Consider the following 27,247-nt stretch of genomic DNA (forward strand, 5'->3'; position numbering starts at 1 on the left):
TGTCTTTTTTCTTAATGATTTGTAGAAGTGCTTCATATAATTATATCCAAGTCCTTTGTGAGATATATGTAGTGAATATTTCCTCCCAGTTTGTGGTTTTGCTTTTCATTTTCTTAGTGATGTCTTTTGATGAGTAGCAGACTTAATTTTGATGAAGTTTAATTTATCAATATTTCTCTAATGTTTAGTGCTTTTTATGACTTCTCTAAATATTCTTTCCCATCCCCTAATTCATTCTGTTTTCTGCTAGTTTTAGTTTTTATACTTAGGTCTGTGATTCAGCTAAATTTAATTTTTGTGTAAGATCTGAATAGATGGCAATGTTCATTTTTTCTGTATATTTAGCTAATTATTCTAGCACTGTATGTTGAAAAGATTTTACTTTGCCAAATGCCATGGTGCCTTTGTTGAAAATGAATTGATTGTAAAAGTGTGGATCTAGTTCTAAACTCTCTATTTTGTTCCATTGATCTGTTTGTCTGTCTTTATTCTAATAGCACATTGTCTTGATTGATTTGTCTGTATATTAAGTGTTGCAATTAGCAGTTTATTTCCAGCTTTGTTCTTTTTCAAGATTATTTTGGCTATTTTAGTTTTTTTTAATTTCAGAATAAAATTTAGAATTAATTTATCAAGTTCTACAATGAAGTTTATTGGAATTTTGATTAGGATTGCAAATATAGGTCAATTTGAGGAGAATTAAGATCTTAATAATATTAGGTCTTCCAATCCATGAACACTATGTCTCTCAATTTAGGTCTTTAATTTTATTGGACAGTGCTTTATAGTTTTCAAGGTAGAAGTCTTTCACAACTACTGTTACATTTATTTGTAATTATTATTATATTTTAAAAATCTAACCTAAATGGATTTTGTATAGACGTATAATAGGCTTTTGCATATTGACCTCATGTCCTGAGACCTAGCTAAATTCACTCAGAAATTCTAGTAATTGTTTGTTTGTTTTAAGATTCCTTAAGATTTTCTATAGACATCCATGCTGTATATTAATGAGGAGAATTTTACTTCTTTCTTTTCAATCTATATATCTTTTTATTTCTTTCTGTATTCTACCATCTGTCATCTCCAGTAAAGTATTTAATAGGAATGCAAAGAGTGGATATCCTTGTTGTGTTTCCAGTCTTAGGGGTAAAGCATGCAATATTTCATCATTATGTATAATGTTTCCTGTGTATTTTGTAGATCTTTTTCACAGTGAGTACTAAGTTCACTTCTGTTCTTTTTTTGTTTTTGTTTATTTATGAAGAGTTTTTCTTTATCATGAGTTTGAATTTTTAAAATGTTTCTTATGAAACTATTAAGATGATCATATATTGCTTTTTAAATAATTTATTCTGTTAATATGTTGAATTACAGCAATTGATTTTTGAATGTTAAACCAATCTTGCATTCTTAGAAAAACTCTGTGATGATTATGATTATTCTTTTCATATATTGTTGGGTTTGATTTGCTGGTATTGTGTAAAGGATTTTTGAATTGGTGTTTATTATATATATTGGTTTGTCGTGTTTTTTTTCTCTTGTAATATTTTTATAAATTTTGGTATCAGGGTTATATCAATATACATATCAAGTTATAAAACTAATCGTGCTGTTTCCTCCTTCTTTGTTTTTCACAAAAAGAGTTTGTCAGATTTGTTCTGTCTTCCTTTCTTTATTTTTTGAAAGATTTTGTATAAACTTGGTACAATTTCTTCTTTCATTGTTTACTAGCATCCAGTAGTGAAACCATATGGGAATAGAATTTTTGAATGAGTGTGGTGAGGTTTTTAATAAACATTCAGTTTCTTTTGTAGATATAGGGCTACTCAGAATTCTTTGTCTTCTTTTGTCAGTGTTGGTCAGGATATTTTTTTAAGAAATGTATTCATTTCATCATAAGTTCTCAAATTTATTAGCATAGATTGTTCACAATTTTAATTACTTATTTAATGGCTGGAGGATATATACTGAAATCCCTTCTGTTATTCCTGATCTTGGTCTGATTGGTGTTATTTTTCTTTTTTCTTGATAAGTCCTTCTAGACATTTATCAATTTTATTAATCTTTTTTTAATAAAGTAACTTTTGCGTTTTTAATTTTCTTTGTTGTTTGTTTCTCATTTAGTTGCAGTCTAATTATATCTTTAAAATATCCTTCCTTCTACTTTCTTTGGCTTTAATTTGCTATTCTTTCTCTAATTTTCTAAGGTGGAAATGTATGTCATTGAATTTAAACCTTTCTTCTTTTTTTTTTTGTGAGGAGGACCAGCCCTGAGCTAACATCCAATGCCAATCCTCCTCTTTTTTGCTGAGGAAGACCGGCCCTGGGCTAACATCCATGCCCATCTTCCTCTACTTTATATGGGACGCCGCCACAGCATGGCTTAACAAGCGGTGCGTCGGTGCGCACCCGGGATCCGAACCGGCGAACCCCGGGCCGCCGCAGCGGAACGTGCGCACCCAACCACTTGCGCCACCGGGCCGGCCCCTAAACCTTTCTTCTTTTATAAAATAAGCATTTGAAACTGTAAATTTTTATTTATGAGCTATTTTAATTTTGCTTCCTTCAAATTTTGATATGTTGTGTTTTCATTATCATTCAGTTTGAAATATGCTCTAGTTACATTTTTAATTGTTTCCCCTTTTTTTATTTAAAAATGTGTTATTTTCCAAATGTTTGAGGGGTAGTCTAGACATTTCTAATTATTTTTCTCATGGTTAGAGAACATATTGTGTAAGATTTCAGTCTTAAAATTTAATGAGAATTGTTTTGTCTCAGGATATGAGCTGTCTTGTGGAATGTCCCATGTGAACCTGGAAAGAGTATGTATGCACCTGCATTTACAAGGTGTGATGTGTACAAATGCCAATCAGTTCAAAATGGTTGGTGGTATTTTTCAAATCTTTTATGTCATCAGCATTATTATTCAAAGTCTAGTTATTTTGTCTGTTACCGAAACAGTTGTGTTAAAATCTTCATATATGCCTGTGGATTTGTCTCTCTATCCCTTAAGTTCTTTCAATTTTTGCATCATGAATTTGGAAGTTCTATTATTGCTATTGTGTGCATACATATTTAGGATTGTTAGTCTTCCTGATAAATTGACCTTTTTTTTTATCATTATGAAATATTCCTCTGCATCTCTGGTAATATTTTCTTGTCACGAAGTGTCTTTTGTCTGCTATTACTATAGCCATTCCAGATTCCTTATGTTATTGTTTGCATCTTCAGTTACTTTCAACCCATCTTTTTCTGAAAATAGTTAATTACCTTAATCTACATTTGCAATTTAGCCTTTCATACACAAATCAAATAACTTAGGTAGAGCATCCAGATAAAAGTTGTCTTTTGAGATAAATTGCCAAATGTATGTGTAAATTAATGATTTTCTTTTTTTTTTTTACTCTATTTCAGTAAAATTTGTATGGAGGTAAAACCCAGTTTTTACAATTTTCTTATAGTAATTGAAGGATAAATAGATTTAGACACAGAAACCATGATGAATTAAAGATCTGAATTTCTTTTACAACATGAGCTATTTTGAGAAATTCCTATGGTTTTAAACCAATGACTATAATTGATTACCCTGGAGTAAAACTGGACCACTGATGCAGCTAAGGCTAGTTACTGTTGTTTGAGTATTCCATTTATGAGGTGAAATAGATTGATATTATTTTCAGTGAAAGACCCCTTTCATGGTCACAAGATAGCATGATAAAAAAGGTACTAGAGATTCTTAATACAACTGGCATTGCTGAAAAAAAAAGGCTCCTATGCAGCTGCTGTTCTGCCTGTACTTTCCATGGGCACCAAGGTTCAGGCCTGGCCCTGATGTCATCATGAGGCCAGTTCTTGGCTATGGGGAATTTGTTTGAGTTGGTAATCTCAAGTTGGTCAGATCTAAATTTTAAGAAGGAAGGCAAATTCTGATGGGTATAAGTAACAGGGAGTTTGGAAAGTTGTATTGTGGCCTGGGGAAAGTAGGTGACAATTGTTAGGCCACAGGGTTGCTGATGATTTTGACCTGGAGTGGTTCCTGTTACATAGGTGGAGGTAGGTATTGTATATATGTACCCACCATATACAATGGTGAGAGGAAAGCTGGGGACCAGTTCCTGCCTGGATGCCTTCACCTGGTGCCCAGGGACATGTGTCTTATGCTGTTTTTTGTTGCCCTAGAGGATACCATGCTGATCTTTTGGAATGGCCTACAGCTTCTTCTGGTATTCCTTAGTTGGTTAAGGGTTGTGGTGGTACTCAGTGGGGCAGAGGCTGGGTAGCATGGATCCTGTGAATTGACAGGTTCTTGGTGGAGAAGAGCACTGTGTTGATATAGGCTGCAACTTCTGTGATGTGAAAGTAGGTGAGTCTGTCTCTGTTGGATTTCGGAGGATACACAGCCTAGAACGAGGTTGAGAGTCTGGGCAGGAGCAGGTAGGAACGGACAGTTGACAAGAGAACTAGGGCACTTTTTCAGAGTTAAATTAGCCTTAAAATGTTTCTGTGGGGCTGCTTGTGCTTCCTTGAGTTCTATCTTAAGTGTACGCAGAAGTGAAGGCTAAAAAGGCATTAATTACATAATAGTAGTTAGAAAACAAATCTTGTCTCCTATTGTGTCATTTACAAAATGGGCCTCTTTGGACAGGGCCTTTTACCTTTTCCAGGGGCTCTGTGCTCACCGTCCCCCGCCTTGAGCCTCTGTGTTCCCTGAAGCTCAGGCCCTGGCTCCGCTGGTCCCCAGAAGCCAGCTGCTCCTATTTCTGCTGGGACGGGCTGAACCTCTCTCAGTGGCCTCTTCTGGTTGTTTCTTTGGTTTCTGCCTTCATCCTATAGTCTTCCTCATTTTATGACACATAACTTTTTCCATCTCCAAAGTGTAGCCTCATAAAGATTCCAAATTTGTGGAGTTTGTGGACTTGAGTTATGTAGATTATCAGACTTTTTTCTATACCCTATAAGAACAATATGTTTGTTTTTGTGATAAGGATTATGTCCATGTCAGTATGTGAAATACCAGTGTAACTAGGAAACACCTACAATTCTTCCAAATTATTTTTTAAGATACACGTTAATAGTAGATACCAGGTAGGTCCCCTTTCTTTCTGTAGATTTACATAGTGGAAGACGATTGCTCTTTGTGCCATATATACAACTCTGCATTTCTGAATCAGCCATCTTTTTGGCTGACTTGTAAAATGTGTGTGATGCATTTTTCCCATGTGGAATTCTGCAGTATTCCTTGCCGAAATCCAGAGAAAATCTTTCCTATGACAAAAAAGGAAGCATCGAGGAATCAAAAGGTGAGGGGTGGGTGTTTGTAAAAACAGAAAAGAGTGTTGAGACCCTGTAGACAGTTAAAATCTATGATTAGTTAACTCTTTCAACAAGGGGAAAATGATAGATAGTTGGCCTGTTTTGGTGGAAATAAAACAGAAAGAAAAAAACCGCAAGCATCCTTTTATCTTGACTAGCCTCTTGTCATGCACAGGCTCTTTGCTGGGAAGGCTTTTAAAGGCCCCCTAAATAATTAAAGTGGAGGGATTTGAAATCTTGAGTAACTCTTGATTCTTTTATGTAAAATTTCACATGACATTAATCTGCTGAGTACTTCACAGTACAGTATATGTTGAAACTATAACAGTAATTAGGGAATTTGTCAGCTGGATCTAATCCAGAAATTACACGTTAGACCTTGTCCAAACTTTACTGAAACTAATTATCTAAAAAGTCTTGTAACATCTTACTGTTCTGGCCTTGCCAGAGGTCTGCTGTGCAGGTAAAAGCTTTGGTAAAAGCTTTGATAAAAGCACATTCCACCGTCATGGTATGTGGGGACTTGCTCCTGTGCTCAGACGGTGTCTTAACATATTCGTCTCAGTGATTTAGGGAATGTTCAGCCACTGTTCTTCAGTTTCTTGCTTTACTGGGAAGACAAGTATTTATTATTGTAGAGTTCACATGAGGTAAAATTTGGCTTTCTCCCTTATAGCTTACCTCTGACCTGAACCTGTGTATGAACTAGATTTTATCTTTATTGTATTTTTTTTTACTCAAATGTTGAAAGTTTAAGGGTATGCTGTAGAAAGGCATAAGTTTAGAGGGAGTAGATTCATTGGAGGTAGTCAAGAAAGGGTGCTTCACAGAGTGAAAGAGAGACAGATGTGACCTTCAGTTTAACTAATTAAAGTCCCCTCCTAATCCATTCTCCCTTCACTGCCATTCTCCCGAGCATGTAGTTGACAAAGACTTACTGATGGGGGCCAGGGTTAAGAGCTGGCCACACAGCCCTCTGTGACTGCCTGACCTATATTGATGTGTTCATTCCTTCCTTCACTCATTCACTCATTCAGGTATTTAGTAGAGTGCTTACTGTGAGCCAGCTATCGCTCCTGGCACTAGGGATGCAGTGGCTAGTAACTTGCTGCTTGGTTGTATTGGAAAGTTTTTCTTCCCCACCTCCAGAATCCACTGTGTCCTTTGAATTAGTGGAAGGAACACCACACACATTTGAATGAAGGGGCATGCATCTACTTGTGGGCATGGAAAGGTCTGAAGTCCACAGGCTTAGTGGATTTGGGAAAGCTGATCAGGAAGGGAGATTAGAGAACCTAGGAGACAGAATTCTCATTCTATTGACTGTGCTTCCTCAATTCTGAAAACACTTTGACAGTTTAAAATCTCTGACTGTGTTTAATGTGCTGTTATTTCATTCTTCTCCCCTCCCCCTCCTAAGCTGTGGTTGAGCTGATGGTGTGCTTCACAGTTGAGGGTGTCTCAGAATTGAGCAGCTGAGCTCTGCAGGCTGGAGCTTCTTCTCACAACCGTGAAATGCGTGGTATAGAGCTCTGAGGCTTCATTCAAAACCCATCCATATTTTTCCTATAATTTCTCCTTTGAAAAATATACAATAGGGAATATTTCTGTAGGATTAGTATTAAGACATTTTTCTCTCTTACATAGTATGTTTTATTAATGTTTGCTGTGGAAAACTGGGAAACTATAGAAAAGTATAAACAAAATGAAATCAGACTTCCTCAACTCATGGTCAATGTATTGTTTGTATTTTGTTGAGTAACTCTAGTCTATCTTCTTCCTTCCTTCTCCTCTCTTTCCCTCTATCTCTTCTTTCCCTCCTGCCTTCCCTCCCCCTTTCTGTCTCTATCAGTATATCAATCTATCTATGGACTGTTTTTTTTTTTTTCAAATTTCAAATTTTACTGCATTTACTGTTTTGTGTTTTACTCTGCAGTTAACATAGTCTGGGAAATATTTTCCCATTCTTTTAAATATTTTCAAAACCATTTTTAACTCAATTGTGTAATATGTCACAATTTAATTAATATATCTTTATTGTTAGATGTTCAAGCTGGTAAAGATTTTGTTTTTGTTTGTTTTGGTAATTATGAATAATTCTGTAAGATCATTTGTTGTTGTTAGTGCCATTGAGTTGATTCCGACTCCAGTCCACCTCATGCACAGCAGAGCAGAAGCCTGCCGGGCTTTTTGCGCCATGCTCTCACCTTCTGGCGCTGTATCAGACAATGCCCCATTGCTATTCAGAGGGTTTTCATGGCCAGTTTTTTGGAAGTATGTGGCCAGGTCCTTCTTCCTAGTCTGTCTTAGTCTGCAAGTTCTGCTGAAACCTGTCCACCATGGGTGACCCTGCTGGTATGTGAAATACCAGTGGCAGAGCTTTCAGCATCCCAGCAACACACTTGCCACAGTGTGACAACCCACAGATGGGTGGTGTGTTTCCCTGACCAGAAACAGACTCAGGCCATGGTGGTGAGAATGCCAAATCTTAACCACTAGACCACCAGTGATCATTTATGGGCATAAATGTTTGTATGTAGCTATGATCATTTCTTTAAGATAAAATCTTAGAACTTGTATTTCTGGGCCGAAAAGGGGTAAATATTTTGATACATATTAGGAAAATATTCTCCTGACTGGTTATCTGGTTCAAACTTCCACCACTCTTGTATGGGAGTGATCTGGGATGCTTTACTTCATAGAATTTTCATCAGTGATCTTCGAGATGAACTAACTTGAGAATTTAGGATTATAATTCAAGACAGTTTTGACAGTTCAGAGAATTGGTTAGTTGATAGCAAATTAAAGTTCCATAGGAGAAAATGAGGATAAGAGAAATAGGGCAGATGAAAATTGCCAAAATACTGTTTGCAGAGTAGCGTTTCTGCACGCACTGCTTGAAGGAGAATCCAGGGGTCATAGGGAATGTCGCTAGATTTTTCTGTAGCCCTGTGGCAGCCTTTGCTATGGTCAGGTGTCTGTTCCCAAATAAAAAGAAAAAGAAAGCCCATTTGAACTACTGCTCTATTCTAAAAGGAAAGTTAAAATTTTATATTTTCAGCTATTAAGAATTCAGAGACACTAAATACCTTCTTGGGGAACATTAAATGTTCATTTTAATTATTTAGTATAATTATTTAAGGATAAATTAAATTAAAAAAAAAAGCTTGGTTCTGTTTGGTTGTAGGTTGTAGTTCTGTGTGTGTTTTGAATATAATTTATACTGTAGAACTGTAGCCATTGTTTCTGTTCACTTGTGGTACAATTCTAGCTAATGTTTAGATAAGTGACCATGGGATAGTTATGATCCAGAAGGACTTTATAATTTGATCTTTTTTTCTGTTGACTGATATTCAGCATAGTTTTAAGACTATTAACAATCATATACAATGACTTAAAAATCAGAACATTTAATTAATCAGCTCACTTAATTCAATTAATTAAGCATGTCTGCCAAATGACAGAGGCGTTTGCTGTGTTTTTACTATCCAGAGAACTGTCTTCTTGGGCTAATAAAGTGTTTTTCTTTTTTTTTAAACCTAGATTCCCACCATTCATAATTTAATGTCAGATCCTTTTCTAACCAAAATACTTTCAATGGGTTACTTATTATTTTTGTGTTGTTATTTGGGTCAGCACTGTTATATATAACAGTGGGCTTACTTCTTTAGGGCGAGTCGTCCACATCTCTGCTCTCTGCACACAGGGAGCTTTCCTGAGGCCCCGAGAGGCAGAGTCTGCTGCTCCGCCTCGCTGGCACGGCAGATGGAGGGTGAACCGGCCAAGTGCAGTGGTCGCTGCGAAAGCTGCAATGAGTGGAGCTCTAGTTCCGATTAGTGTGTCTGTCCTGTGGGGTCTAGTCCTCGCTGTGTGCTACAGCTGTGAAAGGTTAACAAAATGCTAGCTACACTTTTGCTTTTGGAAATGTATTCTTTATAAATTTTTTCTGATTATAATTTGATATATGTTTATTACGGAAAATTAGGAAAATTTAGAGTATAAATAAGAAAATAAAAATCACTAATAGTTCTACAGTAGAGATAGATCCTATTTACTTATATTTCCTATTTTTACATCATTGGGATCCTACTGTACATATAATTTCTTGTCCTCACGTTTTTTCCACACAGCATGTCGTTAACACTTCCCGTGCTAATAAACACATTTCTGAAAATCGAATTGTTAATGGATAAATAATATTCCTTTGTACGGTTATGCCGTTATTTACTTAACTATTTGATTGTTGGTCCCAGTTTTCAATGATAAAAAATCCTGTGATGAACATATTGTACACACATTTTTGTGTTTATCTCATTATAATAAAACAGCATTATACTAACTGTTAGATTGTATATCTTCAGTGTTAGATTACAGAATATCAAATAGGTACACATCGTTGTGGGTGGGAATAAATATGAAAGGATTTCACATGGTGGTCTATGAGCTGTTCTTTGAAGGGTGCTCAGCCAGGGCCTTGGCAGCAGCTGTAAGAGAGTGAGGGCCTCACAACTGGGGAAAATTCATGAGCAGAGTTGCGAATGGGAATGTGCTTGGGCTGTATACCTGCTTGTGTGAGTGTGAGCAGACCATGGTGGAAGGACAGGCTTGAGAAATTGAAGGAAATAAAGTGTGAAATGTGGGGTTGAGAATTTGAAATTTTTTGTAGGATAAGTGTGGAAAGTTCAGAGGGAAGTTCAAAGTAGAAAAATTCAGCAACCAAAGGTCCTGAATTTTCTGGACCATTGTACTTTTAACTATTCATTAAAAACTTTTATGTAGCACATTTTATGTGCAAAGCTCCCCCTTGTGGAGGCCCATAAGGGGCTTATACTTCGGTGGGAGTGGTGATACTCAGCCAGCGAATGCAGTGGTCTGTCATGTTGTCCTCGTAAATGCATTCTTACTGTCAGATTGTGATGCAGTGTTGGTTTGGAAAAGTATGCTAGTGGTTGCAATTGGAAATCTTTGGAAGTGCAGAATCAGAGCAGAGTCACAATTTAAATGATGCAGATATTCTAAAGATTGTTCTCATATAGATTGGAGTGGTCTGGTTAAAGGCAGGAATAGTAGGTAAACGTCCATCGAGAAACACAGGGTTGTGGAGCAGTGACTCTGAGACTTAGCAGGATGGGTTGGAGGAGAAGGGCTTAAATTTAAATAAATGATTTAATTTAGTAGTTCTGATTACAGAGTAGACTCTTTTCAAAATATAAAAGCCTCAGTCCTACCCCAGGTTTGCTGAATCAGAATTTTAGGGGGATGGGACCAGATATATACGTGTATATATATGGAGAGATATATATGTATACAGACAGTTCCCAATTTATGATGGTTCAACTTACGACTTTTCCACTTTATGATGGTACGAAAGTGATATATATGCATTTATTAGAAACTGTACTTCGAATTTTGAATTTTGCTCTTTTCCCGGGTTAGGATAGGCTTATGATGTTCTCTCATGATCTGGGTAGCGGCAGTGAGCCGCAGCTCCCAGTCAGCCCCACGTTCTCGAGGGTGAATGACTGACACCCTGACAACCATGCTGGACCCAGACAACCACTGTGTTTTTCACTTTCAGTATAGTATTCAATAAATTACATGAGCTATTCAACACTTTATTATAAAATAGGCTTTGTGTTAGGTGATTTTGCCCAACTCTGGGCTAATGTAAGTGTTCTGAGCACGTTTAAGGTAGGTTAAGTGTATTAAATGCATTTTTGACGTATGATGTTTTCAACTTGGGATGAGTTTATCTGGATGTAACCTCACATAAGTTGGGGAAGATCTGTGTGTATATATATATATAATAAATATATAATAAGTATATATTTAATTATATATAATATAATAATATATCATATAATATTAAATATAATAAATATATATTTATTTGAAAAGCTTCCCCAGAGAGTCTGATGTGTGCCTCTGGTTAGAGATCATTAAATGAATTAATGTGTATTTTTTCCACCTCAAGAATTTGCCAAAATTGTCTGAACCTACTGTTTTGAATCTTAATACTCTTAATATGTGTGAGTATGCATTTTTCTTCTGCGTATTTTTTCATACTGTTTTCAGTTCCTGAAGAATTTTTTTTCTGTTGCTTGGTGTCACGTTATATAAACTTATTAATTAGTGTTACTCTGCAAAATCAATTTTGAGCAAATGAAATGTACTGCAACTGTAAGTTAAAAGGAATTTCTATAACTTTTTTTCTTACTAAATAATAGGGACAAAAGCCAGGATGGATGATCGAGCATGGTATTTGAGAACTTCAAAGCTGGCTCTGGCCTTGGCAATTATTCACTCAAAACCAGCAGACAAAAGCAGCAGAGACTACGCAGAGCACCTCTCGAGGGTGGTGTCTGGGCAAGAGGCGAAGTGGAGATCAAAGGTCGAAGCCTTGGAAGCTGAAGTTCTGCAATTACGTCAAAAACTTCTTCTGAGCAGGATTTACTCAGGATTGTTTAAGAGTGGTGAGTGTATGAAATTGCCTTTTGGTAATTATATCAATCTCTTTTATTTTGACTTCACAATTATTTAGAAATTATTTAGTTTCCTAAAACTAGACTTCTTCTTCTTGCCCTATAAACATTTTTTACTTCTAATCATTCATTAAAAGTTTATTGTCACTTTCTAATGAATGGGGCTACATTAGACATTGGGATGAAGTTGGATAATGAAAATAATCTAGATATGAAGGCAATAATGTTTTAAGCTTACTGGATAAATGAATTTTAAAATCTCATTGTTCAGCCTTATTATTTTACTATATATTTTATATTGCTTTTGTATTAAATAATTCGTCTAGCAGTCATATATCACGTACCAGCTATGAACCAGGCGTGCGGTGGGTGGCGAGGACCCCAAAACACCTAAGAGGAGGTGCTGTCCTTGCCATTAATACCTACCATTCTATCAGGGAAAAGAGACCTGTAAATAATTAACCCAGTTGTGATAAATGCTATAACGGAGATATGGACAAAGTGCAGAGGAGGAAGCCATTCATTCTGCCTGGTTTCTGGAAAGGCTTCTCAGGTCTGGCCCTCAAAAGTCTGTACACGAGTAGTGAGATGGTCACAGAGCATGCAGCAAGAGGCAGGAGCATGAGCAAAGGCACAGCGATGGAGCCCTGCTGCTGTCCCATTCAGGATACTGCCAGCATTACATTTCAGAGGGACCAGAACACCGTAAGGTAGAGATGTGATGGGGCAGAAAGGAAGAGAGATGAGTTGGGATCAGGTTCAAAAGGGCCTTGAATGTCAGGCTAAGGACTGTTTTCCTGTATTCCCTATCAGTCAGGTGACCATACAATTTATGGTCTCCATGGGACCCTTACGAGAGTGAAGGAGGGGACCAGAATAGCTATACGAGGACAACGGGCAGAAGCCAGGACTCACTTGAGCAAACTGGAGCATGTGGTCACTGCGTTCATCAGGAGTCATGCAAGTTTTTTGACACAGAGGATGGATCCTCATATTGGGATTGGGAAATATAATTCTGGTGATTTTGTAAAAATGTAAATCAGATCATGTTACTCCTTTGCCAAAAACCTTTCCCTGGCTTCCAGTTATGCTTCACATTGGATTCAGACTTGTGATCATGGCCCATCATGCTGTGGGCAGTTGCCCCTCTCCGCACCTCTCCCACCTCGTCTCATACAACTTCTCCATTGTAAATGTGGCTCAGCCACCGTGAGCTTCCTTCCAACCCTGGAAGGCTCTTCTTGCCTCAGACCTTTGTTATGCTCTTCCCTTGACTCTCTTTGGGGCTGGCCTCTTCCCTTCCTAGAGGTCATATTCTAAATGACACCTCCTCATTGACCACTCTGTGTACAGAGCAACCCCTCCAGTTATTCTTTACCCGAACACCTGCTATAGATCATTTGTTAGTTTACTTGGTTGCTGCCTTATCTCCTGAAACAGAGTCTGAGCTCACTAAGGATTGCGTCTTTGATTTGATCAGCACTCTCCACTCCATGCCCACCCCAAAGCCTGACGCACAGAAGGTACACCATAAATACCTGTCAAATGGAAGTGTAGCAGAGAAGTTATTTTGGCAATAACAGTGATTGGAGAAAAGAGACAAGTTAAAAGCGTTTGCCAAAGCCCATATGAAGAATGATGAGTTGAACTACATCTATGATAGTGAGAACTAAAAGGAGTCAGACATAAAGGAATGATTTCAGAGTACATAGTTCAGACATTTGTGAATGATTAAGGGAGATGGAGGTATTTACGATACTTGAGGTTTCCAATCCTAGTTTATTGCATTGATTGTGATGCTTTGAATCCAGATGGTGAACACAGAAATAAGTTTATAGGATAAAAGGTTGAGTCCAGGTTTGTCTGAGGGTAGGTTAATCCTTAAGCATACAGGGATTACCTAGAAGGAAGGTGGAAGTATGGTCCTAAAACCCAAAGGGAATGAGCAGGCTGAAAATATAGACCCAGGCTTAGGATTCGCTGGCATTTAAGTAGTAGTTGAAGTTGTAGCTCTAGAGGAGACACAGGGAGAATGGAGCTGGGGTGGGGCGGGCAGAGGAAAAGGAGCCACTGAAGAGAATGTGGCTGTCACAGGAGGAGTGTGCAGGTGTAGTGCACACACGACTGCTGTGGGTGAGGGGGTCACTGACTTTGGTTGTGGGGATGATCCTAATACCCAGATGTTACTAAACTTTTATTATTGTGTGAGCGAAAATAGTGTTAGATGATGTATAGCCACATTTTAGACTCTCTAGAGTTTTTCTAGGCAATGTTCTTTTTGAGTGTACCCGGTGAATGACAACATAATCAGTTTTCTTAATTTCTTTCTGGGCAGTTATGTGATTGATATAATGGCACACATTAAAAATTTCCAGTAATCTTAAATTGTGACCATCACAAACATCCATGATAGATATCAAACTGTGGCTTACCATCAAGCGTCTGTTTATAACACTGGCACAGTAGTATGTGTATTATTTGTTTGGAGCAAGAGTGTGCCTGACAGTGAGAGCAGAGGTGATAACTTGTTCTTAAGCTGAAAATTTTCAAATACAGTGCCTGTGAGAAAAATGTTCAAATATCATATAATTAAAATCAGTTTTACTCACAACAGGAGTTGTAGGTAAAGCGTTTCGGTGCAGATGTTTGGAAGTAATCTCTCTCTCCATCTGTTAGCTTAAACTTGAAAAATGAGGAATAAATGAATAGATTCAGATAAATAGAGTCACTAATAAAGGGGAAAGAAAAAACCCTCAGCAAGGGGGGTATTAGATTGATAGGAAAATAAAGGAGGAACGTAGCCGTTATTTAAAGATGTATAATTTGAAAGACTGACATGCCTTGCTCTAAGAAAACTCCATACCTGAAAATCAAAACTATATTATAAATGTATTTATATTATTAAATATTTATTTCTGGAATTTTAGGGTTGCTTTACATGTGCAGCTGTTCTCGAGTATGAGACAGCAGGCACTCAATAAGTGTTGAATGGAATGCTTCCTGACAGATTGGGAGGCTGGGGAACATAATTTACAGCGTCAACTATCCATTGAAACAATTGAACAAACTAGAATTGAATAAAGCAGAGCTGAAATGGCAAAGTAAACAAATAAGGAAGTGTGATATGGTTTATACAGTACTTAGGGAACTCAGCTATTTCTTTACTTTGAGTTATTTTTCTACGGCTAATTCTTCCAGAGAAATGTACTTTATTGTGTTTGCTAAGGGACTAGACTGTACAGAGAAGGAATAAGTACTCCTGGGTAGTGGGAGGAAGGAAAGAAGGATGGGAAGGAGAGAGGGAGGACCAAAGAAGCCCAGATATCCAGTGACACATTTCTCAAAACCCTTTTGGTGATGTGTGGTGGATACGGTTTGTTGTCTAATCAATATCCAGCTTCCTTCTTCCTTACTAAAGCACTCTAATTTTGTTTTGACAGAAATGTGCTCATGCCCAGTGGGTTAATCCATGACAGGCTTAGAATTGTTCTAAGTTTGGGCAGGGGCCGAGGTAAAGTAAAAAGCAATCTTCTGAGCTTTTGATAAAGATTTGTCTCTTTGTATCAAGAGATTGAGGCTCATGAAAGAGAGCAATTAAAATAGTTTTTACCTTAACCACTTGTTTCCTGTATGAGACACTGCCACATGAAGATATGATGCCTGGAACTGTGGTAGCCATTTTGCAACTGTGAGGCACTTTTGAAAAATTAATGCCGGCAAGCTAAGGATGGTAAAGTAGTAGGATGAGAAGAACCTGGGGCCTTCTTGACATCTCTGAGCAGTCAAAAGCAACTCTAGGATTACTTTATTAGGTGTTTTTAAAAAGGTAAACAGTCGTTTAAGCCATTGTTATTCGTGTATTCTCTTCCTTGTATCTGAGTACATCCTAACTTAGGGGGGAAGGGGTGGGAATCATGAATAAATTAGAGTGCTGGTTTTTCTCCCAAGAATCTTCTTGATCCGCAGGAGAGAAAACGAGAGAGAAAAACCATGTTCTTTAATGTAGAACAGCTTCCTGTTAAAGATGGCCTCATAGTGTTGGCAAGGATTTCATCTAGGTCTGAGTAGGTGGGTAATGGGGACCCAGAGCATAGAGACTGGCCAGGAAGATGTTAGTGGCTGTTCTTAAATGTTGACTCGAGATTGAAGGGGATGTGGTGACAGAAGCAGGGCCTTGTTAGTGGAAAACAGTATAGAATTTCAATGAGTACATTTAGGATTAAAATGTGAGTGTGTGTGGGGGGGGCAGGCAAGGGGACTGTGAACAGTAGCTGTGATACTTGTACAGTAATTGGGCATTCACAGGAGGGATGTAGATGGGTGAAGTGTCAGGTGTATGCTTTTCTCCCTACAGTTTTACAGACTCAGTGTCTTCATAGGTGATAGATAGGCTGCTGGATGAGCAACTGCCTAGAGTGAAAAGAAAGTAAGAGCAAATCAAACCACATTAATTCATTAGTTTACATGTTTATTTAGTAAATGTTTGTTGAATACAGGGCTCACATGTAGAGTGCTTGGGGGTGGGTGGTGTGCGGAGCAGCACAAGTACTTTAGATTGAACTTAGCTCTTGTAAGTTTTGGTCCCGGAAAACAAGCGACCCAAACAGATGTCTCTAGGAGCTTCCCTACCCTCCCAGCTGACAATGCCTAAATTTGTCCACCCCTTCCCATTGGTCCTCTTTGCTGCTTTCTACCCTGAGGATCAAATCCTCCGTGCCCCATTGCCGGCCCTGGACCCTGCTTCTCATCTTGTGTAAGTCTGGATTCAGGAAAAGACTTTTAGCTAGACTAGTGTTGATGAGGGGTCAGAACAGGGGCTGAATAGTGTACCTCACAGACGCAGCGTGGACCTTGTCTTTGTTTTCTGACTGCTGCTTTCCTGGTCTGGGCCTCCTCGGCCTCTGTCCCATCTCCTGTTCTTCTCACCACATCCCAAACCACGTACCGAGGAGACATCACACATAATTGCCCTACAGTCACGTTTGTGGAGCTCAGCATTTATATGTTGGGATTCACTGTTTTATAGATGCTGAAAGAGCATGGAAAATGAGTGTATAAGCATGTCCTCCTTAGTTTTCACATAAGTTCCTATAATATAAATTGTCAAATATAATAATGATGGAAATTTCCATAAAATTGCAGTTGATTTAAAACATACATGCATAATGTACATAAATGTTAGAGAATGTGCCCTTAATTTAATATGAATTCTAATGAAAGGGTCTAAAGTAACTTAAATTTATAATTATACACTAGGCATGCTTTACTCATTATATAAAAATTGAATTAATCTTTTGATATTAGAGACCATCAACATAGAAAGAAATTGAAGTTAAGGTTTAAATTAAAGCTCAGAATATTAAATGGCTTTAATAGTGACAAGGCAGTAATTTAGAACTGTGAACATCTTAATTATCATAACGGCCGCTGGCTCTGGGAGGAGTGGTGTGTGGAGATAGGGCGTGAGAAGGACAAATCAAGTGCCAGTGCAGGTCCTGGGCCTGAAGGAAGCAAGGAGCTTCAGAGGCCAGGCGTAGGCGTGGGCAGCCGAGCATTCTTCAGTGTGCAGTGTTGCAGATGGAAATCATCAGTCCTCCCAAATCGCTTCCGGGCTCTGAATCTCCTTGCGTGATACAGACATCTTTGCCTAGGCTGGGTTCCAGGCAGTGTCTTGGCTGTCCAGGTAATCCCCTGGTTAGGTTGACGCTACTGTTTGTGGATCTCTAGGTTCTCCCCACTCCTCTCCATTCCCAGTGCCACTTCCTTGGTCTTGCCTGATTTATCCCAATTAGAGTCCATGTGTAGAGTTGTAGCCTTGCCGCTTTCAAATCTAGATTGCAGCCCGTCTTAAGTCTTCTTATTTACTTTAGGATAAATCCACAATCTCTAAAATGAGCTACAAGCTTTTCCACAGTGTGGCGTTTGCTTACCTCTCCAGCCCAACCTTTCACCACTATGTCCTTCATATTCTGCTTTGTGACACATGAAATTTCTTCACTTACTTGAATCCACCTTGTCTCTTTCAGCTCCTGGCTTTTACATGTATTGTTTCTCTCTGTGGGATATGTTCTCCCTCTCCCTTTTTTCTGGCTGTGCACTATTCTTTTGTTCTGATGGTAGTTTTAATATCCCTTCTGTCTTCACTGACTTCCTCTCTATGCTAGATTAGGTTCTCCTGCTGGGGTCCCCATACTATTACAATAGTTTAAGCAGCCTGTCTTCCGTAGGCCCTGAGCTCCTTGCTTGCAGGCATGAGTCTTCTCTCATCACTGCTGTGTCCTAGGGTTAGACAGTGCCTGGTATGGTGTGGGGTGGGGTGGGGATGCTTGCTGAACGAGTAAGTTTAGACGTGGTTGGTGAGTGTTAATACCTGGAACAAAATGGCCTTGCCGATCTGTTTGTAGAGATCTACCAAATCCCTGCAGTGGTGGGAGCGAGGTCCAGAGAGCAAGATCCAGCATCCTAGGGAGGGGGACCCACTAAGGTAGGATGAGTATCAGGGCTCCTACCTTTGAGGGAGTCATGTGTGCATACAGTGGCTTAATCAGACAGAATAAATGAGGAGTGGCAATGCGGGCTTCCCATCTATGGAACAAAAGCTAAAAATATTTAAAGTACTTTTGCATCCCTAGGTCTTTGCACAATGTGATTTTTTTTGGGGAATAGTCTAACCCGTAGCAAATTTTAATCTAGTTCTTAGGATTATATTTATTTTTTGCAGGTTTTGTCTGTCTTTTTTAAATGCCCTGCTGTTTATCTGTTTTTGAATTTTAAGATTCTCTTAGAAATCTCAAGGTTCCATGAGGATTCTGGATTTAATATTTGCACCTAGACATCCTGAAATTTACTGTTTGGAATAAGTTCAATGTACAGTGAATAGAATCGAGGAGATAGCTCTATAGTTTAGACTGGGAAAATTAATGGAATAGTATCAATTCCATTTTCAGAGCAGGAAGGAAATCAGATAAATAGGATAAATGGGAGTAAGCTTGAGATTCTGCATTTCTGATAAGCTCCCAGGTGATGCTGATGCTGCTGATCTGAAGACCACAGTTTGAATAGCAAGGGACTGTGGACTATTTCTGGGGGGAGTTTGTAAGGGACTGAAAAAAGATAGGTTGGTAGTTGGGGAGGGTGCAAGGTGAGGGGAAAGTATTTTTGTTGTTAAGATGGGAAAGATGTCAGCATACTGGCACTTTGGCAGGAAGGAGTTAGCAGAGCGGCAAGTGGAAGATACGAAAGGAAGAGGATAAGAAAGGAATCACAGGTGGCTCGGGGCCTGAAACCTGAAGAAACACAGAGCACAGTGGAGAGACTGGCTCGGGACCTCAAGAAGGGGCCACGTCTCCTCTCTGAGACTCTTCTGCAGGTGGGAGTAGGTGCCCCTTCATCTGTGTTTTTGCTGAGTTCATTTCTGGCAGCTCTTCAGGGAGCTGTTCTTTAAAGTGCGTTGTTTTCCCCTACTCCTCCTCCAGTGCCCCGTTATCCCAAATCTGTCTGTTGGTCCTGTTTCTTTTTTCAAACTGCCTTTGGATTTTCACTCTTGCATTTCTTTCTTTGCTGCTTCGGCTCTTGTCTAAGAAGTCATCTCCACCTCTTGCCTTGGCTGTAGATAAAGAAATGAGGAAAGCAGAGTTAAGTGACTTGCCTAAGGTTAGATGGAGTGGGATTCCTGCAGAATCCCAGAACGATGCTTTTCTAGTACTTTAAGGTGTTTTCTTAAACCAGTGGGGCTCAAAGTGTGGTCCCCAGACCAGTTGCATCAGCGTCAGGTGGGAACTTGCCCCTTACTTAACTGAAGGAGCAACTCTCTGGCTGGGGCCCGGCAACCTGTGTCTTAACAAGCCCTCCAGGTGATTCTGATGAGAACAGAAGTTTGAGAACCACTGCTTTAAACAAATAAAAGTGAAATATATGTTCAGGGCGCATAAGACTGCTCCAGAACAGGGGTCAGTAGAAACCTGTTCATCCCTGTCCAAAGCATCTGAGTGTGATAACTCAGGAGGGATTTGTAGGCCAGCCTCTGAAAGATTTTTCAATACCAGCTGATAATATTTGGCCCTAGTCACCAAAGAATTGAGAAGATTTTCATTTAGAGCCTGATTGAGCTGAGGCAGGTGGTGGAAATTAGAGAAAATGAACAAACAAAAAATAGTAACATTAAAATGACCTTAACAACCATGTTTGATACTGTTCCATACTGTTCAATGAAATATATGTGTAAATATAACAGGACTCCAAGGACTGTGTAGTGTAGGTTCTTGTTCTAGGAGAACTTCTCTCTTCCCTCTTTATCCCCCTTCCCCTGTCTCCCTCCCTCCATCCTCACTTCCCTTGTCCCTTCCTAATAAGCACCCATATGAGCTGTCATAGAGGATTCTGAATATATGCCATATTTTCTGGTATATAAGATGTGCAGGTGTATAAGACAGCCCCTCCCTCTTTTTTTGCAGGGGAAAACATCCTTTTTCTTATATCTGTCTCAAGTAATTTTAAAGACATCTTGTAGGGGAAAATTTTTGGATAGGAAATTCAGTGTACTGTATACTAGAAATCAGTAGAAAACCTTAAATTTGAATTAAACTATACTATTATACCAATCCTCAATGAGTATATGAAGTAACGTAGATAAAAAGAAATATGCTGCTGTAAATGAATGCTAGCATATTGCAGGCAGTAAGACAAAACACATTTACTCATCAAGTTTCATGTTGTACACGTGGAACTATGAACGGTCATACTTGCATTACATTCTGGGTCATGCAGAGAGCTAAACTAACTGACCTTGATATAAAATGAATTTGAATGAATATCTGAATGAGATATGGAGACAAAGCACATGTATCACTAAAAGTGGTACAAAACCAGCAGCAGGGTACGGTGCTTGGGTGTGAATCCCTGCAGGGGGAGGTCCAGTGTGTGGGACCCAGCTGGCTCTTCTGTGGGTTGTGTGGCAGCACTCATTACAAGGAGGGGCATTACACTTTGCCTCTACTGCAGGGATATGGTGGTCTTTTCAGTTGAAGCTCCCGTTTGTAAACATCATTTATGAATTTTTAAATTTAAATTGCTTGTACGCATTTCTTAGAGTTAGTGTGAAAATTAAATAGGTGGGAGAGGTCCTCCGCTGTGGGATATGTGTGCTGTGGAGGAGACGCCGAGGCTGTGGGCTCTCCCAGCCGTTGAGCGAATCCATTGCTTCACATCATCAATGTTTTATGGTAGGCGTGTGATAATTTTTCTTGTTTTTGGTCTCTCCCATTTCTCTCGAGTCAGAGAGAAATATTGCCGATGTGTCTTTAATACATTCAGACTGTCTGCCAAGTTTGTGCTTTGAAATAATCAGGACAAAGATTGCTTCCAGAGAAAGCTGGTTCTGATGGGTTCAGAGCCTCACTGTGAGTTCCTCGTTGCTCTTAATTAATAACTCACATGGAGAACAAGGACCAGGTTGCTTCTGTGCTCGTCTTCTGTGCTTGAGTCAGTGAATCGCACACACGGTACTTTTTCAAAGATGTTTCTGGGCTGGATATTTAAATTTTCATTTCTGATTAGGCTTGTCAATATTTGTAGTAGAAATAATTTTCATGAGCTAAGGGGGAATTTTCTATGTAAAATGTGATGTAGTACGTACAACATGGTAACATTCTACATCAGTTTGACAAATCATCAGTTGGCAGAAAAGTAACTGGTAAAAATTTAAATAAAGCTTCTGATCCTTCTATATACTTTTTCTTGTATTTGGAGTTTTTCTAATTTGTCAATAAAGCAGAATATGCAGAATTGAGTCATCTTTCCTCCCTTTTGTTGTTATTCTAATAACAGATACCTTTTCCACTGGAATTTAGTGTAATTTGTCCATTCTTTCTGTAAAATAATATTTTTGACAGAATGACTTTATTCTTTGATCCAGTTCATACGAAGTGGATGGCATTTTGCATATTTTAATACCTAATTTTGCTAATAAGTTGTGCCTTTAATAGCTCCAAAGTTATTTCTACCTGTGTATTTTATGAAGTGTTTATCCTCGTCCGATTGTTTTTTATCCTGTGAACCACAAGGCGTCTCATCAGATCTGTAGTTTCCGAGCAGGAGTCAGTCCAGAGTAGGCCAAGTCCATGCTGGCGGATGCTTCTTGCGGCTGCGCGGCTCTCTGACGTCTGACAGGGCGAGAGATGCGGCAGGATCTGGACCCGGAGAACTGTGGGCCTCAGTGATCTGTCCGTTTGCAGTCCCTCTGAAACTTCTCGTTAAAGAAGTGCTGTGTCCGTGCCCAGGCGTCTGTGATGGTGAACGCAGTGATGACAAACTTAGCTGCTCATTTACCTTTTTAACAGCAAATGCCATATGAATCTAGGCCTTTTGTACCCACAGGTCTGTGTGAAAAAGAAAAGTACCATTAATCAGATTTGCAACTTAAATTTTTAAATTTATTTTTGTTTTTTAAATTACTTTCTGAAAGGCTTTGCCTCCTTTTTTTTTTTTTTCGTGAGGCAGATTTGCCCTTGAGCTAACATCCGTTGCCAATCCTCTTCTTTTTTGGTTGAGGAAGATTAGCCCTGAGCTAATCTTCCTCAACCAAAGATTGGACCTGTGCCAGTCTTCTTCTATTTTGTATTTGGGATGCCTCCACAGCATGGCTGATGAATGGAGTAGGTCGGTGCCCAGAATCTGAACCCGTGAACCCAGGCTGCCGAAGCGGAGCATGTACAACTTTAACCACTCGGCCACTGGGTGGGCCTCAGGCTTTGTCTCTTTAGTGTTGGGAGACATAAGGCAGAGTTCTAGGCAGTGGCTTTCAACTGTCTGTGCATTGGAATCACCTGGGAGCTGTTAAAAATCCCAATGCCTGGGTTGCATCCCAGACCAATTTCATCAATTACAGCATCTCTGGGGGTAGGACCAAGGCTTCAGTATTCTTTCACAGTCCCTAGCTTATTCTACAGTTACAGCCAAGATTGGGAAGCACTAGTTAAAGCAAAATTTTATTTTCTGTGTTCAACCCAAATTACCAGTGTTCATTATTAATCCCACCAATTTTAATCCCCTTATTTTATTGGAGTATTCTCTGTAGTACCTGCAGTTATTTATGAAACAGAGTAGAACACGCTGATATTGGCCCTTCTTGGGGGACACATCTGACTGTAAATTAGTCTACAGTGATTTAGTTTAATTGTGAGGATTGGAAGCATGCATGACACCGGTGAGAGGGGAGGGTGGGTCTGTGGGCAGCTGGAGGAAGGCTGTGCAGTTGTCTCTGTGCACGTCTGAATGTGCTGGCAGCATGGCTGGGTTTGGAGTGGGGCCCTTGCTGGAGGTCTCAAGCTCTTTCCTGTGAATAGTGAGCAACTATAAAATGAAAACTGGCATTTTTTCCAGCCTCCTTTTTTTGTTCTGTAAGGGCAAATACTAGTAGTGGACAGCTTCTTCCAGACTCCGAAAGCAATATCATAAGGCATATCGTTTTTAAAATTAGGAACTGCTCATATTTCTGCTCTTCCTTCAGTATTATTTGTTTATTATAGTGTATAGCTATTGAACAGTTTGTGGTATGCTTCTGAAATGCATCTTCTTATGTTATGCTGTCATTGCTACACTGTTCAGGGTCCTTCAGTTAGTACTCAGAAGCCCATGATGAGTTAAAGTGTCTCTGTAGAGAGAAGCAGTATCACTCCTTCCTTCAACTTACATATTGCAGATGACTTCCCATGTCGCCTGGCTATGAAATCCTACTGGCAATATTTTGGGATATTTCTGAGAAACCCATGTCGGTTGATGCAGAGGCATTTTCTATTGTATGATTTATAACTAAATATTTATTAAGAGGGTACTTAATATATTTATGCACACAACTACGTAGTGCTTTGGTTAAAATTACACTAAAAACGTCATGGCAGTATGGTCTTAATTCATGGATTGTGATTTTAATACTGTCAACAACTTAACCAAGAATTCTCAGCTATTAAAATTACTTAAATTATTAGGGTATTATCTTTTAGGTAGTTCTATAGTAAATATTTTTTTCCCCAACTAACTAAAATTTTCTATATTTACTGGAAAGTAGTAGACACTCAGTTTTTATGGCATGAATGTTATGGATATGTGTTTACCAGAGGCATCTTGGATGTAAGTGGAAGTGGTGTAATTGTATCATCCATATGACAACACGTCTGAATCAGGAAAAGGGTGGTGCCTAGAGCACCATCCTTCATATAAAACATAAGGGGTGATCATCGTCAAGGTCTAGCACCCAGTAGGTGCTCAATGATTAATTTATGCTTTAATGAATGAAGAAAGAACCAGCAAAGGAAGAGGAGATATTATTGATGGTGGGAAAGGTTGCTGAGGACAAATTCTGGAGGTAGAGTGCTTATTGGAAAGAGCATGGGTTTTGAAGTTAGATGAATCTTGGTTGAATCTCAGTTCTACCTAAATTCTTTTAGGCAAGTTACTTACCTCCCATGAGATTCACTTTCCTCCTCTGTAAAATGAGGATGATGATGAGGAGGATGATGGTGGGCAATGTGAGGTTTAATGGGGACTGCTTGGCACCAAGCTTCCTGACACATGGACAAAAAATAAATACTGGTTTCCTTCCTCCTTGGCCTTGATAGTCTGATGGGAATTGTCATTGATTCCTTAGCAGTGGAAGAACTTGTTTTTTTTTTCCTTTTTGACTTGAGAATTTTATCATTTAATTCTGTCTTGCAAAGACCTGGATCTAGCTGTTTTAGCAAATTATACCAATGAGAAAGAAAAGAACAAAGGTTTAAGGGTGTGTGTGAGTTTTTTCTTTCCAGTAGTAAAACTGAATGATTGGCGTCGTTGTGGCATCCTGTGTTCCAGTCCAGTAGCAAAAAGGGAAGATCGTCAGTGTGCTGCAGGCCTAGCGGTCTGATTCTCTTGGGAGTAAACTGCTTAGAAAATTTTGTAGGAATTCAGGTCTTATCCTGTTTAATTATTTGGGGAGTTACATTAATGGAACTTGATTTTCCTTCTCTACCCTGTCTTTATATTGTTAAAAGACGTTCTAATTTGATTTCTGTTTTCTGGTTCTGATGTCTCAATCATATACTTTTCAATGTTCTTTTCCTTCCTCAATGAGCCCTGTGATTTCTCTCTCGTCTGTAAAACATCATTTCTCCTTGACTGTTTCAGGAACCCCCTATGGGTCATCTGACACCCTTTTTTGCCTCTGCAATTTTTCCTAAGACACAGTTAAGATCATGTTTTAAACAGTGGGTAGTTTTCCATTGTCTAGGAACAGATTACATTCAAGTCCCTTCCCACTGTGAACCCAGAATCTTTTTCAGCCCCACGTCCTACTCTCTACATGCTTCTGCATTCCCTCTGCTCCAGCTATACCTCCTCTGAGCCATTGCCCAGGCCCCTGCCTCTGTGCCTTTGTTCATGCTCCTTCCTGGTATGAAAGACCTCCCTCATGATAGCTCTGTGATCCCTTGACACTCATACTACATGAAATCTTTCTGGCTTTTCCCCAGTTTGAACTAATTCCTTTGTGTTCCTATAGCGTTTCACCTGCACCTCTGCATGACATGGATGCCTTCTTGCCTTATAGTAGAGTTCATTGTTGGCCTGCCTTTTCCTTAGTTCTTTGATGATCAGAGGCCATGCCTTATTTACCGTTTGAGTCCTCTGACCCCTTATTCTAGTGTCTTTACATTGTAGCTCCCAACATATAGTTGATGAATTAAATTGAATACAGTATAAGCTCTGTGAAATCTATTCTGGCGAGGCAGAATATACTTAGTTTGGTTTATTTTCTCCCTGAAAAATGTGTGTTAATTTTATTTTTTAATAGTAAGAGATTATGCTGCTCTTTTGGGCAAGTTTATTTAATTTCCTAGACAACCGATTTTTACATTGAGTGGTAGATGGATGAACTGTAATACTAAAGCTATGCTGTACTGCTTTATAACTTGGGGAGTTACATTAATGGAACTTGATTTTCCTTCTCTACCCTGTCTTTATATTGTTAAAAGACGTTCTAATTTGATTTCTGTTTTCTGGTTCTGATGTCTCAATCATATACTTTTCAATGTTCTTTTCCTTCCTCAATGAGCCCTGTGATTGCAAGCTATGAAAACCAGAACCCTTGAGGATGGACTTTATTTTCAGGAATATCACAAGAGTAAAAATCAGTGGAAATGAGATCTGTTTGGTTAGCAATAAGGTGTCTGCAGAAAATGGACTTTGAGCTCTCCATTTTACTACTCACAAGAATATATTTTGATCGTTATTGACAGTGTAATAATGGACTACTGAGTTCTCTCTGGCTATGCCTCTTTTTTCAGAATTAAGAATATTTTTGCTTTGTTTCCTTATACTAGAGAACAGAATCTACAGAATCAAGTATATGACTTTTGGCCATAGCCATATGTTCTTACAGAGTTGTCATTTGGGGCTTTACTGGCAGATAAACTTTACTTAAAAAAAAGAATGTTAGCTGTGGAAATGCGTATGTCTCTAGACTGTGGCATGTGAATGAGTCTTGTCTTCATAACAAGCCTATAATTAGTTCATATACTTAAGGCATATGATGAGCTATTATGTCATCCTTCAAATGCTTTATTTCATGGTGAAATGAAAGGCATCTAATTCCTAGATTCAAAATTGGCCAATTACAGTATTTTCCTATTTCTGGATTGTCTGTCTAGGAATGTTACTAATATTTTCAGATGGTCTTGTGAGTTTTTAAAGAAAAGAGTCATTTATGTGATTCCACAATGAAATAATCTTTTCACCTCTGAGCTTTTATAACACTTGCTTTGCAGTGCTGTTATAACATTCATTTAGCAGAAATTGTTGAGCACCCACCTTGTATCTGGCACCATGCTGAGTACTTGGGATACAGTGGTAAGACTGGTGTAGCGCCTTTTTTCTGGAGCTTACAGTCAAAGGCAGAAGATAGTTAACATATAATAACAGGTTCTATGGGAGCCCATTTCAGAGGAATCTGATCTGATCTAGAAAATAGAGCAAGCCATCCTGAGGAGGAACATTTAAATTAAAATCTGAAGATTGAATAGTAGTTAGTCATGGTAGGTGGGTTTGGAAGGGGTAGGAGAATGTTCTAGATAGAAAAAAAATAACACAGAGATTTGGAGGTAAATACAGCTAGAGGAGTGGTTTACAACCTTGGTTACACACTAGAATCACTTGAAGAGTTTGAACAAATTCAGTGCTTGGGCCCCACTCTGAGAGAGACTGTTAGATACTTGGAAAACCATTGTTGAGGTAATTTCAGCAGGTGACGCAGTGCGATTTGTGATTGAGAAGATTACTGAGCTTCAGTGTGAGACAGATTGGACAGGGATGAGGCTGGTTGTGCAGAGACCAGTTAAGTGGTGTTGCAGCGAACTGGGCAAGATAGGGGAATAGCTTGGATAAGGCTGGTGTCAGTTGGGATGAAGAACAATGGTGAGAGT

General features: G+C 38.9%; 1 protein-coding gene across 2 annotated transcripts in view; it reads left to right on the top strand.

The window, feature by feature from the left end:
• Positions 1-27,247, top strand: part of MEI4 (meiotic double-stranded break formation protein 4) — a 218,665-nt gene that overhangs the window by 21,255 nt on the left and 170,163 nt on the right. For both annotated transcript variants that reach the window (XM_087443796.1, XM_087443795.1), the window contains exon 2: positions 11,544-11,789. In XM_087443796.1, coding sequence (XP_087299922.1) covers positions 11,558-11,789 — 232 coding nt within the window. In that variant the 5' untranslated portion in view covers positions 11,544-11,557. The remainder of the gene's footprint in view (positions 1-11,543; positions 11,790-27,247) is intronic.

This window comes from Ceratotherium simum, chromosome 19 (genome assembly GCF_057802395.1).
Source record: "Ceratotherium simum simum isolate JZ-2026a chromosome 19, ASM5780239v1, whole genome shotgun sequence".
Taxonomy (NCBI): Eukaryota; Metazoa; Chordata; class Mammalia; order Perissodactyla; family Rhinocerotidae; genus Ceratotherium; species Ceratotherium simum.